The sequence below is a fragment of the Gavia stellata genome, chromosome 8, assembly GCF_030936135.1.
Source record: "Gavia stellata isolate bGavSte3 chromosome 8, bGavSte3.hap2, whole genome shotgun sequence".
Lineage (NCBI taxonomy): Eukaryota > Metazoa > Chordata > Aves > Gaviiformes > Gaviidae > Gavia > Gavia stellata.
This window is the reverse complement of record NC_082601.1, coordinates 30,736,500-30,754,027: the sequence shown is the minus strand read 5'-3', so window position 1 is coordinate 30,754,027 and position 17,528 is coordinate 30,736,500. Positions and strand designations below refer to the sequence as shown.

The 17,528-nt window shown below is 45.5% G+C and overlaps 1 protein-coding gene and 1 long non-coding RNA gene across 2 annotated transcripts in view; one reads left to right on the top strand and one right to left on the bottom strand.

Moving 5' to 3' along the window:
- Positions 1 to 4,274: 4,274 nt before the first annotated feature.
- On the bottom strand, positions 4,275 to 9,135 carry LOC132317420 (uncharacterized). The gene is made up of 3 exons (XR_009484078.1): positions 9,093 to 9,135; positions 6,306 to 6,442; positions 4,275 to 4,607 (listed from the first exon to the last, which is right to left on the bottom strand). It is a non-coding gene; the product is annotated as an uncharacterized LOC132317420 (long non-coding RNA).
- Positions 9,136 to 10,412: 1,277 nt separating this feature from the next.
- The window catches only part of BMPR2 (bone morphogenetic protein receptor type 2), a 103,360-nt gene continuing 96,244 nt past the window's right edge, over positions 10,413 to 17,528 (top strand). Inside the window, exon 1 of the mRNA XM_009809575.2 lies at positions 10,413 to 10,488. Coding sequence (XP_009807877.2) covers positions 10,413 to 10,488 — 76 coding nt within the window. The remainder of the gene's footprint in view (positions 10,489 to 17,528) is intronic.

Below are 17,528 nucleotides of genomic sequence, written 5' to 3'. Positions count from 1 at the left end.
ATAGAAAGTCCCACTGACGACAAGCTGATTCTTGGAGATGAACTTAAATGGGACGGCATCCCTATTCACTTCCATCCTATCATGTAAGGGCTCCTTCCATGTTTTCATCCACCCTCTGAGAGCTGTTGTGCCCTGGCAGGAGGCCGGAGGCCGCTGCAGCCCCGTTGGTGCATGTGTGCTCCCAGCCCAGCTACACATCTGTAATGGCAGTGCAGAAAAATGTCAGAAAAATCTTTCTCGTTACAGACAAGGCCTAATTCCTGTCAATCCTCTGTTTCGTTTTCTTTAAAAAACAAAACAAACCAGGACTTTGCTCTAAGCAACAGCTGGAGTGAGCAGAGCACACATCTGGTCTCAACTTCACGCAGGCTTTCATAATAGTCTCTAGCCATAATAGTCTCATTTTCTGGAAGCGAGTCATTGCTGCTCTTCAGGTTGAATGAACTCTGATCAGGCTTGGACCTCTACATGTCAGGGTGAAAAAACACCTCGCGTCTGAGCTGTGGGAGGCCGGAGGAGTTGGAAGAGGGGGCTCTATGTTTGGACACGCACAGAGCGGCCTCTGTTTCATTTAATTTGGGAAGGGTGATTAAATGGTGACCTTCTCAGTTAAAGACGGCAGGTCTGTGATCTGTGGCTTCGGCTGTTTTGGGCTCCGTTTCATCTGAGGGTAGGATACATTTGGCAACGCAGGCGAGTACCAGATTGAAGGCCCCCATTGTGGCCCTGAGCAGAAGGAAGATGCTCTCTGACCTGTTAAAGGGAAAGGGGCTGTGAACTGCAACACATATTAACTATTTGTATCTGTAGAAACCACAGGAGGAGATAATACAGTAGTAACAGCTGCCCCTGGAATTATTTGTGCACATGTTCGGTTCCAAAGCTTTCTGCTCAGCTGGCTGGAGGTCACTGCAAGTGCTGATAAGTATTTGCCAAATGCCAAGAAGAAGACAGGACAAGGTCAAAAGCTCTTCTGGTAGCAAGGCAGAGCATGTTTAGCAAACACCGCTATCTTCCAAATTGGGGTGAGAGATTTCATCAACAAAACACGCAGGGGAGGTCTGAATGCTAGTGGAGGGCAGGAGAAATCTGCTTTACAGCTTTTGGCTAAGCTGAGCGAAACATGGAACTTGCTGCCTTCCCCTCTGAGCAGAGAGGATTATCTGCTAGCCTGTCCCAGGGACCGGCTCCTCCGGGCGGGCCTTTTCCAGTTGCATTTGAGCGCAGCGGTGTCAGCGCAGCCGGCCGCGGGAGTCTTCTGTCCCCCACAAAATGTCGCTGCCACCCCCCTGTCCCATCGCTGTGTCTGTATCTGTCAGGGCTGGGCCAAAGGAGCAGGGCAGCTGTGGGATGGAGAGAAGTGAAGCTCAGCTCCAACTCTGCAACAGTTGTAGGTGCCTGCACTTGGTTATCCAAATTCGGGGACTTCTGAAGTGGGGCTTCGTGATCAGCAGCCCTTTGTGCAGCTCTGTCCCTGTCCAGCCTGGCAGGTGGGGAGCTCTGGCGTAGCACGGCACTGTTCAGGGGTGCATCCAAACGGCTGGGAGGGCTTGCGGGTGCTCGTGCCTTCTGCGTGCCAGGGTGGCCGAGGGGAGCGGGTACCCTGCATGCTCACACCTCGCCCAGGGACCACAGGCATGGATGCGACCCTGGGTGGGAAGCTGAGGGAGAGCTGAGGGCAAGTTCGGAAATGGCCTCTGGAGGTCTGGTTCTGATTTGTGAGTCAAAGTTTTTTAGACCTCTGCAATTTCATGTGACAGAAGATAGCGTGGGGTGAAGGGAGTGACAGTGCTCTCAACGCTGGCTGCATGCCCAAGCAGCCCCGGACTGGTGTCGGTGGCTGGAGTCAGTGGTCTGGCCTGTATCGCTTCAACAAGGGGATTCCTGATGGATGTTTCTGGGAAGCAGTTAGTTGAGTTTATTTTTCCAAATTGATCCATGAGAGGCAAGCAGGCCGTAAAGAGATACTGACTCACTTCTGGATCTGAAGGAACATTCTTCGCAGATAAAAATAAGTTTCAAAATGGTCAGGCAACAGATGCCATGTTACAGGCAGAAGCATAAGGGATAGAAATCTCCTGTTTGGTGTAGTAAAAGGTAATAATTTTACTTCTGTCTTTTTCCAGGTGACGTTCCTGGAGCTGGCCGCATGCAAGAGAGGAAAGCTGAGCAGGCATGCTTAGAGCAGCACCTTCCCCTGGAAGCCATAGCTACGAGAGAGGTCAGCCCTCTGCCATTGCGCTGCCGTGGCAGGAAGCCCTGAGTTAAAAAATGCTTCAGTTCTAACTCTCTCTTTCCACTGATTTTTGCCTTCACAAGAGAAGACAAAACCTGAAGAAGTTCTGCTGTTGGGTTCGTATTTGATGTACCCTTTCTCATAGCAAAGGGGAACTGTTGTAAGAAGCCTGAGCAAAAGCTGTTCCCTCGACACTGCTGCTGACTCCTTGCAAAGGAAATAGGAAGAGACCAAGGAGCCAGGTAACAGCAGAGGCTGGGGGCTGCGCTGCAGCTGCTGAAAGACATGGAGCGAAGGGGACATGTACCCTGTTACACCAAATGACTGCCCAAAACAGCAGCCTCAGAGGAGAACCACAGCTGCAAAGGAGCTGCCAAAGAAAGGATGCAAAAAGGTAGGGGACAAATGCAACCCTGACTGTGCCGCCATCCCCACCAGCCATCCAGGCTTGGCAGGCAGCAAGGAATATATTGGAGCCATTCAAGGGGTATGATGTGTCCTCCGGGGAGTGGAGTAACACCGAGGCTTCCCACCTCCAGTGCCTGGTATCATCTGGGGCAAATGGTGCCACCACTCACATTTGGGGAGCAGTTGCATGCGTGGCTGGTTTGCCATTAAAATATGTCATTTAAAATAACAAGTAGCAACTGTGTTTTGTAGACACTGCTTCTCTCCTTTAGATGAACGTCTGACATTTGTCAAGCTGGCAGCTGGAGTTCAAGGACGGCCAGCAATGAGCATGCACACAGGCTGCTTCCTCCAGACATGCGCCATGGCAAATTGAGTGCAGCTCCACCAAGGCTTTATCAGAGGGTTTCTTTTTGTTCTAAAAGGGCATTTTTCTTAGCTTTCTGCTAGAAGTATTGTGCTGATTAGAGAAATATTTTTAGGTCTAATAGTCTGTGAGAAATCAAAGAACAAAAAGGAAAAAGTGGCTTTTAAAAACCAACCTGGCTTGCACTGCCAAATAGCTTGTGTAGTGAGTGATTAAAAAAAACCCCAAACAACAACAGCAAAAAAACCACACCCCAAAACCAGAAGGAAAAAGGAAGGTAACAGTAGGAGGAGAGTGTGTTGGAGATGCCATCAGTTCTGTTCCTAGCCGCCTGTCATGAGTGTGAGAAGGCTCGTGTAGCTCTCAGGAATGAAACCCTGCAGGTCTGTGGTGATGACATACCCCTCTGCTACGGACCAGATGATTCCGACACAACTCACTGGATCTCTATTTCTGACTAAGTCCATTGTTGGATTTAATGAATAAGTGATGTTTTGAACTGATAAACACCCTGCAGCAAATTTCCCATTTTTATGTTGTGATGAACAAGCCCAGAGATTCAGGCAAGCTGTAAAGGGCCTTTAGCATACAATTTCAGGCTTAATTCAAAGTGGGAGGCGCTTCTCAGAGCTAGCTTGAAAGTTTCTCTCACCTCCACCCCCAAAATAGAGATAAAGTTTCCACAGACTAAGCAGTGTTATTTCCAAAACAAGACAGCAACTGCTATGAACATTGTTGGTAGTTCATTATCACAGGGAAATATCATGTATTATGAAACGTAAAAATGTCTACTAACTGTTTCACTGCTAATCCTTTTAGATACAAACTATTCCCTTTGTGTGTTTATCCCACGATGCACACCTTCCTCTTCCTTCTCCTTGAGTACCGAAAGCTTACCTGTCCCACACCCACCACCTCCTTTTTTTCAGGCTTGACCCTTGCATCTTTGATCATGCAATTATGGGCTCCCCGTAGGAAACCACTCGTTATACCAAAACCAGGGACTATAAGACCAGCATAAAAGTTTAATATCAAGATAAATCTTTCCAGGGACTGCCACAAAAGTAGCATGATTAATTTTTGCATTAAATTAATTAAAAGTCTACTGTCAAAGGTAAACAAAGCTGACACAAAATTTCTCTTCCAATACAGGATGATGATATCAAAAACTGTTGTGATTTCGTTGCAGAGTATGGTTCATCTCGTAGTAGATCACACAGCAACACAGTAGAGTTAGAAAAACCCAGGTCTGAAAACACTTACTAGTTCATACTCACAAATGTTTATTCATTTTCAAAGACTTGAAAGTTGGTGTTCTTTTCTGTGCTTCAGAGACAAAGAAAATGAAGTCTTAACAGCCTTCAGATGGACTTTTATGAGTCTAAAGGCCAGAAGTAATGTCTGGCACAGATTACTTAACTGGACTAGAGGCTAAATGAATTCCCTCTGAGGCAGGGATTTCGATTTACCATTTCCTTGAGGCTGTCGGTAGAACTGCGAGCATGAGACTGCTCTGGGATGTGATGCCACAGGAGGTTTTGCCAGTCTCGCATCTTGGCAGGGCAGACGGATCATCGTGGACAGTGCTTTTCCTGCCTATCAGAAAGAACAGAAAGGAATTGACTTTTCCAGGGCATCAGTCACAGCTTGATATCTCTTTGTCTCTCTTTTGTGGAACCTGTTTTCCCAAAATGAAGCCAAGTCCTGCAAAAGGAGCAGAAACTGACAATAGTTCAGACAAGGTGAAAGTAATGCTGGTAGGTTGCAGGAAGGCTCTGAAGGGCAGGGTGCCTTTCCCTATTCCCAAGGAAATGTGTCCATGCCGAAGAAAGGTACTTCTTGGTCCAGGTTGCTTATGAAGTTCCCAGAGGATTCACCATTTTTCTTTCTGCATATCATGTGCCCACTTCCCTGTAACTATGGCCTTCCCACAGCCATGCTCGCTATCCTGACCTCTAACTCCAAGGGGACTTAGGGGGGTGCGTTAATGCCTCTGTGTGACACCCCGGATTTGACACTGATGGGAAAATCTATATAAAGTAAGTAAGTGAATACTTCCGAGGGTAACGACATCTGCGTGTGATTACTTGTTTGGCTGCATTGGCTGAAGCTTTAGCTGCTAACTCAGCAGACTGTAAGTAGACAGTATTGTCTTTTCAGTTCATTCTGGCTGCAATTCAGGATGTTAATAATAATCTAGAGAGCTATATAAGGCTTGGATCCTAGCTATCAGAAATCACGTCTCTCTCCACGTACTGTTACAGGAGGCGAGATTGGGGAGATGATCTTGCTGACAGATCCCTAATTTAGCAATGCATGGCAGGCATTCGTGGTGGAGACCCATACCAAATCCATTATTTATTAAGCTATTACTTAGCATCCAGAATGGGGGTGTTTATTTGTAGGAAAGTCTGTGAACATCTTGATTGCTGTTTTAACATATGTTTATGCATCACAGTCAATGCTATGGAGATGCTTTGTTTTTAAATTAGGAACAAAATATCTTCTAAAAGCTAAACATCAGCCATGTTATTATGCTCTTTCCCCAACGCTTAACGACAGCACTGAGAGAATATTCTGGCCAAGCTGATGGGCAGCCAAATATAATTTATGGTTTGTTTTAAACTGATTTGTTGACTTCATGAAAGGCCCTGTCAAAAAGAACAGTCCCCTGAGTCCTAACAATGATAACAGTTATGTTGTGTCAGTGCTGAAAAACTCTTGGATAACAGTGAACGTATCCTGAGAAATCTTTCTAAAGTGCCTGAAAACTTTCTAAAAAGAAGTAGGGCTCAAGCTATTGTTTGGTCATTTATTTTGGTTTTCTTCGTGCTTTATTTTATTTTTCACTGATTTTTTTTTTTTTTTTTTTTTGTGCTTCCAAGCGAGTATTCCATAGTTTTCCATATTCTGGGTAATTAAAAATAAACACGCGTTGCTTAAAGGAGATGCTGCTAACAAGGACATGTTTAATTGCACTTATGTAGTGCTGAATTTGCAAGTGATATCAACATGTTTGCGTCTGCATCAGTATGACCGACAGTGGGGAAACATCTGAGATGCATATCAGCCTTATTTCTCATCTCAGTGTCTCACTTAAGCATAGGGGCAGCCCCGTGTGCTGCATATGGTTGGTCGTTCAAAGCTCCCAAGGGCAAGACACATGTGCCCTGCTGTGGACTTGGTGCACATCAGACTGACATCTCGGGGAGCTTGCAGCCACCATACCCCAGCTCCTCGGCTGCTGTCCTCTTTGCCCCCTGCCCCATGACAACCCTCCAGGCACAGCCTTACCTCTGCCTGATTGTGAGAACAGTGAACATAGTTGCAGAAGAGGATCTACTTAGTAAGGTCTTTCCTCCTCATTCTAGTTTTTAACAGTCTTGTCTCCATTAAGTTCAATATTGTTGTTTCATTGGGTGAAGTTCTTCCTGGTGAAAATACAGCACTTCAGTCAAGATATTTTCCTTTAAATCTTGGTAAGTTTTATAGGTTTTCTCTTGTCTCCGCCCTACCCTTACCTGAACCTGCACCATGGATTTACTGTGCTGCAGCTCTGCAAGTTTTCATTATCCTGTGTATTATTCTGTGGGTCTTACTTGGCATTGCTGAATATTAGACTAGGAAAATCCTAGCTTGTAGATAAAACAATATCATAGAAAGAATTATAAATATGTTCTTGTCCAAGCACATAACAATGAGTGAGTCTGAGTGTGACAGTTTAGATCTCTGGTTTCCTCCCACCACCGTGGGAAAAGGAAGCTGCTTCTGTGCTTAGACAGCAGCGATTACTTCCTACATCTGTGTGGTGAAGCGGGGGTCAGCCCCTCCTTGCCCCTGCCAGCTCCAGCGAAACAGGGGTGCAGCGGCTCCAGCTCTGCAACCCGGCATCAGTGCGTGGCTGGGGACCCTTCGCAGCCTCCGCAGGTGCACCAGGCTAGGAGGGTCCTGGCCAGAAGATCTTTTGCAAAATTCACAATAGGGTAGGGGTAGGGAAGGAGGAGAAAGTCTTGCAAACTGCTGGGATTGCAAGTCTGGGAGATTAGTCCAAGGACCTGATATAAGCTCAGGCGAAGCGGATCCACAGCCCCATGGCCTTCACAAGGGTGTTTTCTTGATCAGGTCTGGGTTTTTGTGAAACCCGCTTAGTGTGTCTTGTTCGTTCTTTCTAGGAAAACACAGAACAAAAATCCATTTTGTGGAGAGAAAAAAAGGAAAGTAAGTATTTTAAGGCATTTTGTACAATTTCTTGTGTAGAAGACCTCGCAGTATTAATTAATGAGCCAAAACTAGAACCATTAAAACAAGCGAGACTTCTGTCATTTACTTCAGGCTGAGCAGGTTTTGATACACGTCATAAACAATTACAGTAATTTTCTTTTACCATCTAAACAGTGAAAGTGCTGTGCAACCCACACAGTTAGGTTCTTGTTTTCTGTGAACAAAGTAGATCGTGCTGCTTTTATTGGTAGGTACAGCTGGGCAGAAGGTATGTTGTACAGTTCGGTGTCTTTGCTGAACTAGAAAAGAACACTGGATTTTGGGCCCACAAAAAATACTCAGTGTTGAGGGTTTTTTTTCCCTCTCTTGGAGGTAAAACTGTTCTGTTTGTTGGTTTGTTTTTTTTTTTTTTTTGCTTCTAAAGGTTATTTCTTGACAGTTCGCATTCCACAAATAACAGGAAGGATACTGTGGTTAACGTGGTTGCAGTTCTGGAAAGTGGCAATACAAATTACAATCTGGGGTTCTATATTTTATTGTCTTTCACCAATATCCATGTTAGATCTGCTTAGATTGGAAGTAAAGATATTGGAACAAACTTCTAAAACATTTTTAGAAGTATCAGCCACAAACTCAGCTTGACCCTAGGAATGTCAAACTAAGTCTCTGGCTGAAGCATCCCAACAATAAAAATCGTATCAGAATTTATTTAATAATTCTCTTGATGATGCAAGAATTGGATTACACTTATTTCACCTATTACAGCTTGTGATGAGGAATGGAGTTATGCAGGAGCCTTTTATTATCATTAAAATCGTAACTCTGATGTGCAACCACACCATTTTATGTAGTAGCGTTTCATAGTTTGAGGTGTGCAATTGGCTTTTTGAGTTCCTATTCCTTGTACCCTGTTCTTGAAACTGGTGTAGGAACTCAGACATAGGGAAGCGTTTCTCATAATCAACCCTTTGGAGAAGCCCGGATACGAAGGTGGCTTGTGTGCGCAGGAGACCTTTTTCTATGCTACACCCAGTAAAACTTGTTTGAAAGAGCCTTGCTAGGCCAGAATATCAGACACTACAGTCCAGTCACAGTTCTCCCATCAGGTGCTGGCCTCAATTATCTCTTTGGTCCTGTGCAATATAGCAACGGTTAAAGCATACAAACAGCTCAGTGGGTTCGCTTTATCATTGTTTTGAAACTGTAAAATCTCTTTAAGAGGCAGATAATGGTTTTGCTTGGGAGAATCAGGTGGCTGAAGCTGTACGAGCTGGGTGGACTTGCTTGGGAACCTCCTGCAATGCCGGGGTGGTTCACCAAGGGAGAGAGGAGGAGGTAGTACTGCCAGTGCTTCTAGTGGAGCGCAACGGGGACCGTGACAACAGGGCCTTGAAAGAGAGGACAAGGCAGAAGCTTCGGGGTTTTTGAAAGGAAGGCCCTGGAGTTCAATGCTGATTCAACCTGAGAGCCTGCGAAACACCTGTTAAGCGCGGGTTTTGCGCTTCTTGAGCTCACGCTTCCCCGCTGATGGGCTCGCAGACGTTTTTCCCGCAGGCTGCCCGGGGGAGGCCCCTTCCCACCCGCGGCCTTCCCGGGGAGGTCTGTCGGGAGCCTTCACCCGCGCCAGGCGGGGCGAGGCCCGGGCGCCCCTTCCCTCCAGCCCTCCTACTCCTGACGATGCCCTTTGCCTCACCGCCGCACCCAGCGGCCCAGCCGAGACCGGGGCGGCCCGGCGAGCCGCCCTCCCCGCCGGCCGCCCCCTCCCACAACATGGCGGGGCTGGTTGCCCCAATGCCCCCCGCCCGCCTGCGCGTGGGGCAGCGCCCCGCCTTCTGTCCGAGAGGGCCCTTCTCTACCTACCTGGAGGCCCACCTCTATGGTCGGGGCGCGGCGGGCAGGGGGCGGGGCGGTGCGGTGCGCGGCGGCGCGCGGCCCCGCCACTGACGGCGGGCGGGGGGCGTGGCCTGGGCGGTGCGGGGCGGGGCGTGGCGCGGCGCGGCGGGCCGGGCGCCCAGACTGGCAGTTGGAGCGACTCCCCTTTGTGTCTGGAGCCGGGAGAGCCGTTGGTGCCGTTGGGCGGGAGGGGGCGCGAGCCGCGGCGGGGCGGCGGAGGACCTCCGGCCCTCGGCTCCCGCCCGCAGCCGGCGGCGGGCACGGGAAGGAGGCGGAGCTGCCCCTTGCCGGCGAGCCCAGCGCGGGCGGGGGGAAGGCGCTGGCAGCGCGGAGGCGCTGAGCCCGTTCCCCGGCGAGCTGCGCCTCGCTCGGCCCCCGGCGGCGAGCGGAGACCTGCGGGAGGAGGCCGGGCGGGCCGGGGGCTGCCTGGCGCTGTGGAAACTCGGGGAGGGAGGCGGAGGAGGGGGAGCGCCTTCCCCCGGCGCGGGGAAGGGCCTCCGCCGCGCTCTCGCCCGCGGAGGGGAGCCGGGTGCTTTCGCAGCTGGAGCCGCCGAGGAGGGGCCTCGGCTCCCGCCGCCCCGCGCTCCGGGCCCCACCTTTGCCGGGGTGGCGTCGCTTCTGTGGCGGGGGGCCGGGGGTGCGCGGTGGAGCCCGCCCGGCGGGGGAGACAGATGGGTCGAGATGCAGGCGCAGCCCTCGCCGTGAGAGCAGGGGGGGTCGCGCCTCGCCGCGGAGGGACTGAGGGGATCGCCGCCGCCTTCCCGGGCGCGTGAGGCAGCGAGGAGGGGCGGCGAGAAGACAGAGACCTTTAACGGGATGGGACGCGGCTCTGCCGTGAGCCCGTAGAGCTCGTTGTCCGTGCCCCGGCGGCTGCTCTGACTGACGCTGCAGTAGACGCGGGCTCGCGTCTGGATATGTTTCCTTCTCCACCGGGCTGTTTCTTCGATATCGTGGAGCTGCGTAGGAAGTGAGCTTGGTTCCCAGCTCAGTCGGGAGCGTGCCGCCGTTCCTCGGCGGGGGGAGATGCCTCGGGGCTGGGAGGCAGAAGCAGGCGCTTCCCCCGTGTCCGCGGAGCCGTGCCGACCCCCGAGACATGACGGCAGGCGGGTGTAATGGAGTGAGGGCGAAGACGGCTCCTCTCATCTGCCATTTGCTCTTCCAGACGGGATTGTAAACCGAGAGAGTTGAGGAAGGCTGTGCGAAAGAAGGAGGAAATTCCTCTCGTCGGTTTTTTTTTTTTTTTTTTTTTTCCTCCTCCTCCTGCCTCGATCCTTGGCTTCCCCAGGTATGACTGCCTCACTGCAGCACCTTGTGCTGGTGCTCTTGCTCTCCAGTGCCACCCTGCTGCTCAGCACTGCGGCTGGTAAGTAGCCAGTGGGTGTAACGAACTAGCCATTTTGGCAGAGGGAAGGGGGTGGGGTCCGCTGGTATTTGGGCACATCTGTGTCTCCTTAAAAAGTGGTGTGCATCTATTTCAGCGGCGGAGCCTGATAAAGTTTTCAAATCCCTATACGTTAAGCGTCTCTGAGACGAAAATCTGCTTTATTGTGTAAATGAACTTGACCTGTATTCAAGATGTGTGCTTTGCCTAGATCTGCCTCTCTTGTCTAATAACTTACTTCAATTTTGGAAAAATATATAATCTTTTTGTTTTGCATACCTCGCCCTTTGTAAGGTAATGCAGGAATTTTTAATATATATTTTAATTGTCAGCAGAGCTGTGCCTGTTTTGCTGTGGGATCTTTGGGCACAGCCATTTTTAATTTTATCAGCATTGGTGCTTTCAGGGGCCTTAAACATGTGCTGCAGTTTTATAACAGACTTACTGTAATGTATTTTTATTTTCTTGGAGGGGAGATCTGAAGCATAAATTTAGCTATTTCTGTTGTCACTTGTGATTATAGAACAGGAACACAAAACACTGTTGAGGAATGCTGAAAGATCTTGAAGAGTTCTCTTTTTTTTTAACAAGAAGTTGGAAGCCTATCTGTTAAGAGCATCCTTATTCGTATCTGTGGACACTCTAGACCTGTTTTTAATTTTGCTTGGAAGCTCAGTGTCAGATACATAGGATGATTGGCCGTGATATGTGTATTGGTCTGGCATCCTTTGGTTTTCTGTCATGGTGGCAGATTAGCATGTTGGAGCCTTCTGAGTGTTACCCAGCTTTGTTAGGCACTAGTAGCAATTCTTCTTGCTGTATGCCTTTTCCAGCAGTTTTGGAAGACTCCTAGGACTTTGGTGTCTGTTTACCAATTGGGATCCAATTTGCAGTGCTTGCTTTTTTTTTAGTGTTATTTTGTAATCTGATGTGTGTAATTCATAAATGAATCCTTGTAAGAAAACTGCTGTCTCTTGCTGATATGACCCAACAAGCTGATGGTAGTTTCCATAATACATTTCAGCGAGGTGTTAGAATTGAATTATTTGTTGAAGCTGAGGATACTTGGTGTCATTATTAGCAAAATCCTGTAAATTATACATGTTTAGGCAGTTTCTTCATTGCTTTGACTGGATAGGCCCTGATTTTTCTCGCTTCTGCTTTCTAAGAGGTCTCTTTCAGGAACTTAAATGAAAAGGTTGATGTTGCCTATATCATCCTCACCTTTGACTGCCATTATTTTAGATTGTTGTCTGCAGTGTCTCTCTGTGGTAGTTTCTGAGGAGTGTTTTCCTTTTTTTTTTTTCTTCTTTTTTTTTTTCCTGGAAGAAGGGACTTCTGAAGGTCAAAAGTCTTGGTATTAAAGCATGTATGAATCAAGAATGCCCAGCATCTCAACTTTTCTTTCAAATATGATTTTTAAAGTGTAGGCTTTTTTCCCCTTTGTAAAAACTTCAGTGAGTTGGTCATTTCTCTGCCCTGGTGAGGGAGAAGGCTTTGAACCAGGCCCAGGGCTGGGCAGGTGCGGTACAGGCCAATTTGCACAGTTTTGCCAATTCACCTCGGTCCTGACCTGGCAAAAGCATTCTCAGTATTTCATTTCTGATTTTGCCTTTTTAAAAGGGTATTAATGATGCCAGCTTGTTTGGTTGTTTTGTGAATAGGAACCTGTTTTCCTATCGTGATTTATTTATTAATTGTGAAATTTTAACAATCCACATTTTAAAAAACCTTGGTCATAATCCTCTGTAGAAGTATCTACACGGCTGATTTGATCTTTAGTTAAAGTAACTAATGGTTGATTTTAAGTTTACACTGCATTTCAGAAAAAAGAAGTCTATACATGGGGAAGCTACACTAATGTGTAATTCTGCCCTTTTATGTTCATGAAAGAGCCAACACTCTTTCTTCTCTTCCCCTCCCCCAGAGTATGAACCGTACACTCCCATCAGAGTGAAAATGCTGCCTTTGTAGCTTTGAAAACACCTATTAATTCTTACTTCTGATTAGTGAATGGATACTGTATCTCAGCCGTGTATAGAATTGAGTGTTTATAAATGCAAAATTATGACATCAGAGGGAAAGTGTTTTCATAACAGGTTTGTAAATTCCTGTCTGGAGGAGAATATCTGGACCTCCTTGGGGAGAGCTCCACAAAGACCTAGGCTTACTATGGGCAGGAAAGGAAAGATGTAAAGATGCATAAAGAAGATGACAAAAAAAATCTTACAGTGGGGCTGCGGATGACAGTTACACTCATAATCTGGAATATGAATGAAGAAAGAAGGTAGTTCTTCCTTCACCTTTGTAATTAAAGATATAATAAAGAACTAGCTCTAGATTCAGAATTATTTGCTGATTATTAGGGGGAAAATATTACTGGCTTCCTCCATAAAATCCAGATCTTAACGGGTACCTGGTAACTGTATTTAAATCATACACTACTCCTTGTAAAGAGAAATGCTACAGTAAGGACTTTTTGCCTATACTAGTCTTAGGTAAAAATTTCAGGGGTTTAAAAAGTTACATTGGAAAAAAATGGTTTGGGCCACTTTGTTCTTTATTTCCTAAACGACTTGAAATACCTCCTTCTAAGTGTTTTGTTTAGAACTATAAGACATATTTGTACACCCTTGTATTTTAAACAATTTGGATGCGTTAATTGTGAGGGTTGTGCCTGAAGAGGTGGTTGGTGAACCTTTTAGCTGTTACCCAATATTGCTAAAGAATTTTGTTTGGGTGTTCGTATGGACCTGATATTAAAGATCTAATCTTTCCTCGTTTCACTTGCTTGCCTTCTGTGATATGCAATACTAAACTACTTTTCCTTCTTTATACATATCCAGGGTAGACAGCATTCCATTTTCTAATGTGTAAATTATTTGCAGAAAGTACAAAGTGAAAATTAAAGCAAACAGAATATCCTTTTACGTTTGGGAGTCTTTCCGTAAGTCTGTATCTATGTGGTTTAACAGGGCCGCCAAATTTTCAGTGTGAATGGATTTGGATAGAGATTGAAGTATTTTTTTTTAATGATCATTTAAATTATTAATTTAAATAAGTGAACTGAAGCATCTTTATCCAATTCTGTCTTGCCGGTTAAAGTTACTTTAGTGTCTCAACATAATTTGTTTGAAATATGAATTGTGTGACATGAGGAAAAGCCTCTTTTAGCTCTTCAACTCGCTTCTTCCAATTCAGTGTTTTGAGTTGGTAACTGAATCTACGTATCGTGTATATTAAACAGGTTTTTTTAAACCTATCTGCACCTCTATTTCTACTTCTTTACTAGAGCTATATCCATTGTTTATGGCTCATTCAGATGTAGTCTAAAAATTAAACTTATTTTTCTGTTTGACTTGGGAGCTGTCTCAGAAATAATAGCCTAGCAGATGGAAACAGGCTGTTTGCTTGAGGGGCACGACTGGTATGCTTGATGGATAGCCACATGTACAAGTGCAGTCTGTACGCCAGACGAGGGCTTCATTAACTGTCTAGTTGTGTAAAGAAATAGTGTAGCTGTGAAAGCACAGGGTTCTGCACAGGGCTGTTCACCCTGCTGAGAAGAGCCTTTTTTCTATTAGGTAAATCAGCCTGTATGAACCTCTGTGAGATTTCAGCTAAGCTGCTTCCAGTTCCTAAGCAAACTTAAGTACTTCTGTACTGCACTGTGCGGTGTAGGCATAGCCTGTGATGAAATGGAAGCTGCACTCATCTGATGGCCAAGGAGCCCAAATTTCAAGCCCGGAGACATGACATGGATACCTCACTTCAGTATGAGTGGTTTTACCCTCAAAGGAACCGTGTGTAAAAGGTTTGCTAAATTGTGTGCCTATCCTTCTCTGATGAAGGAAGGCAAACCTCACTTCACCCTGGACAAAGAGGGAGGCATAACTGTATTTCTTGTAATTATTCTTATGGTCAACTTTGTATAAGTGGTTGTTTTGATGACATGTCTCTAGCATTTATTACAAACTTCTCTGAAAAATCATTTGTTGACTTCTACATTGTTGTCCCCCCTGCCTTTTTATATTCCATAAAGTATTTCTCAGTAGTCTGTATAGTCAGCGGCATTGTTTCCTCGGCAGATACCACCTTCCTCTGCCTTTCTCATCAGAGGGATGAGAAAGTCGGTATGTTAGGTTCTTCAGAAATATTTTATTCCTAACAATAGAGTGCATGGCTTACTGTCACTGGAGCTATGTTGTGTTTGGACTCAGTCTGGCTGTGCCATGAACATGTGCTGTCATTTTCTGCGGAGAATCTAACTTTCCCAGCCAGGGCTGTGTGTAAGCGGTGTGTAAGGTTTCATTTGGAACAAAATGTTTAAGCCCTGAATAAAACAGGCTTGGTGATGCTTTATGTTGGGTAGGACGGGAATCTGTGTATAGCTTACAGGCAGTTTCAAGTATTAATTTTGTAGACTTAATGGAACTGCTTACTGCTTGACTTTGAATTTAAAGATAAGTGAAATAGAAGAACTGTTCTCCAAAACACCAACATTTCAGTACTCAAACTGATTTTCTGTTTTTTTGTTTGTTTCTTTTATTGGTTGGTTTGATTTTTTTTTTTTTTTCTTTCTATTTTCTTCCTCTGAAACATAAGTTCACAGAAGTGTAAGGCTGGAAGTGACTTTTCTTCTGTTTCCTCCATGGTCTGGTTGCATAAGTACAGATAACAATGTTTGTCTACATCTCTAAAATCTCCAGTGAAAAGGGATTTCACAGCCTGTCTAGGTAGTCTGTCCTATTACAGTGCTTAATTATCATGTTTTTTGTAATGCAACAGTAGTAGGTTTTTTCCCCTTCTATTCTAATACAATATTGTTTAAGATATGCCTTAATTAATATGTGGCAATCCATCTGAACATGCAGTGTGGAGTACGCACACAGACAGTTGCCAGGGAACATCAGTCTTGATAAGTTCATGTGTTGAAGCCTAGTGTCTCAAACTTGGCTACAGTAATTTGTGATGGGAAGCTTGAGTTGACTATCAATGCTTTAAAATGAAATTTTTGCAATTTTAAAAAACTGGTTTTGAAAACTTACGGTCTTCCTAAAATTTTGATTTCTGATGGTGCCCTCCCAACTCAAGGGGTCTGTTAATTGCAGAGCTGGGAGCTGGGCTGAGCAGCAGGAGTGGAATCCAATAGGAGAGGTCAGTCTGGGTGTGTGACCAGGAGGAGGAAAGGCTAGCAGGACAGGCGAGATGTGAAAGGATGAAGGATTCAATCTGGTTTGCAGTGGGATGAGAACCAAGGCGTATTAGACAGCCAGACAGAGATGGTGTCTTATATTTGCCAGACTTGTTTGGAGAGTGGGTGCCTGCAGTTGTGTGGTGGAATTAAGTTTTTGTGCTGGGGGAGAGAAAAAAAGTGTAGTTGTAGGTAGCAGTTTTGAAGATTTCTGTTCTCTCTTGTGAGAATGAATGAGAGACCTAGTAATTTAGATAATGCCTTTACGCTCTTCCCTTTACCTCAGTCTCAAAAGTCTGGAAACCACAAGGTTTTTGGGTGGTGATGGCATTTTATTCCAAATCATTGGGGTGTGTCAGATTTGTCAATTGCCTTCTTGGGTTTGCATCAAATCACATTTTTTGTTTTGAACTCTAAAGGTGTCTACTTTCTGCATCTCTCAGTACTTTGTATTTCCTCTTTTGTTTCTTATTTTGGTGAGAGAGGGAGGGAAAAATAGGCACTATGGACACAGAAGACTGTTATTGCCATCTGTGAACCCTTCCATCTCCACCATTAACTTCTGAATCTGCTGGCCAATTTCAACCATACGTGAAAGATGCTGAAAGTCTCTAGCGATTAATTTGTTACTGTTTTCATGAAAATTAGGAACTGAATAGAGGAGACAGTTCCAAGGTGGAAGTTTCCAAGGGGAAAGGGGAGCAGAACTCAGTCCAGGTCATTCTCTTTGCTTAAAACTGTCTGCCCAGTCAGTGCAGTGATGCTGAAAAGCATGTTGGTGCATACACCATCCTGGACTAAGCACAGTATATTTTGTCTTCGGTTCACTCAGCGTGCCTTAGGAGATCTGGGGGAGAATTGGGGATCCTTTTTGTGGGAGGGGTGGGAGTTGGGTAAGAAGTGTGGGAGAAGGGGCATGTTTATAGGCAATTAGTCTGCAGCTTGTGGAAAAACTTGTGTTTCTGAGACAATGTAGTAAGCAATTTTTTTAACTAAACTTCCAAAACAATGCCCAAATCACTTTACTGAGTGGCTGTCATCCATTTATGACTTCACAATGTGTATGAGTAACTTGTAGTTTATGGTATGCATTGTTTTTCACACTTTCAAAACTGGATTTAATTGACTATCCTGTGTATACACTTAGCTTTAGTTCAGATATCCCACACATTAAACTTCCTTATGATATTTTTTCAATGGTGCTATAACTCAACGCTTTTCCTGTGGTCCCTTTGAATGTTTTTTAACTTATTATGCTTGCTTGAACCTGTGAAGTGCATGAAAAATAGTTTTATTATTTGTGTTAAGCAGGAGTAATGGAAAGGCTTGTACTGTCACCTGGGTTGGAGTAAATGGCAGACAATGACACAGCTAGTGGTACAGTGAACCTCCAAGCTGCTGTACTGACTATTACCAGCAAGTGGGCTAGGTAATGCTAGCAGTGGTGCACAGCAGCTCCTACTATTATGTTTAGCCAAAAGCTGATACTACATTTGTGCTCTTTGTTCTACTATATATACTTTTTCTATTTTGAGTTGTAAGCAGGATGGGTGTAAGAAAATATGGGTAAGAGGCTTTTTTTTTTTAATGAGATGACAAAGTATAATCATAGGTCATGTATGTTAATTGGGCTGCTTAATTTATACATTAGAGATGCAGCACTTAATTAATATCAAAGTATCAGGTGTTGGCAGTGTCATCTCCCAAGCTCATAATTCTTGGCGTGAAGTACACTTCCCTCTCCATAAGTCACAAAGGTCAGGTTCACCTGGTGTGAGAAGCTTTAACGTAGTTCAGTGGCAAGAACGACTGACTAAACATGCTCTAC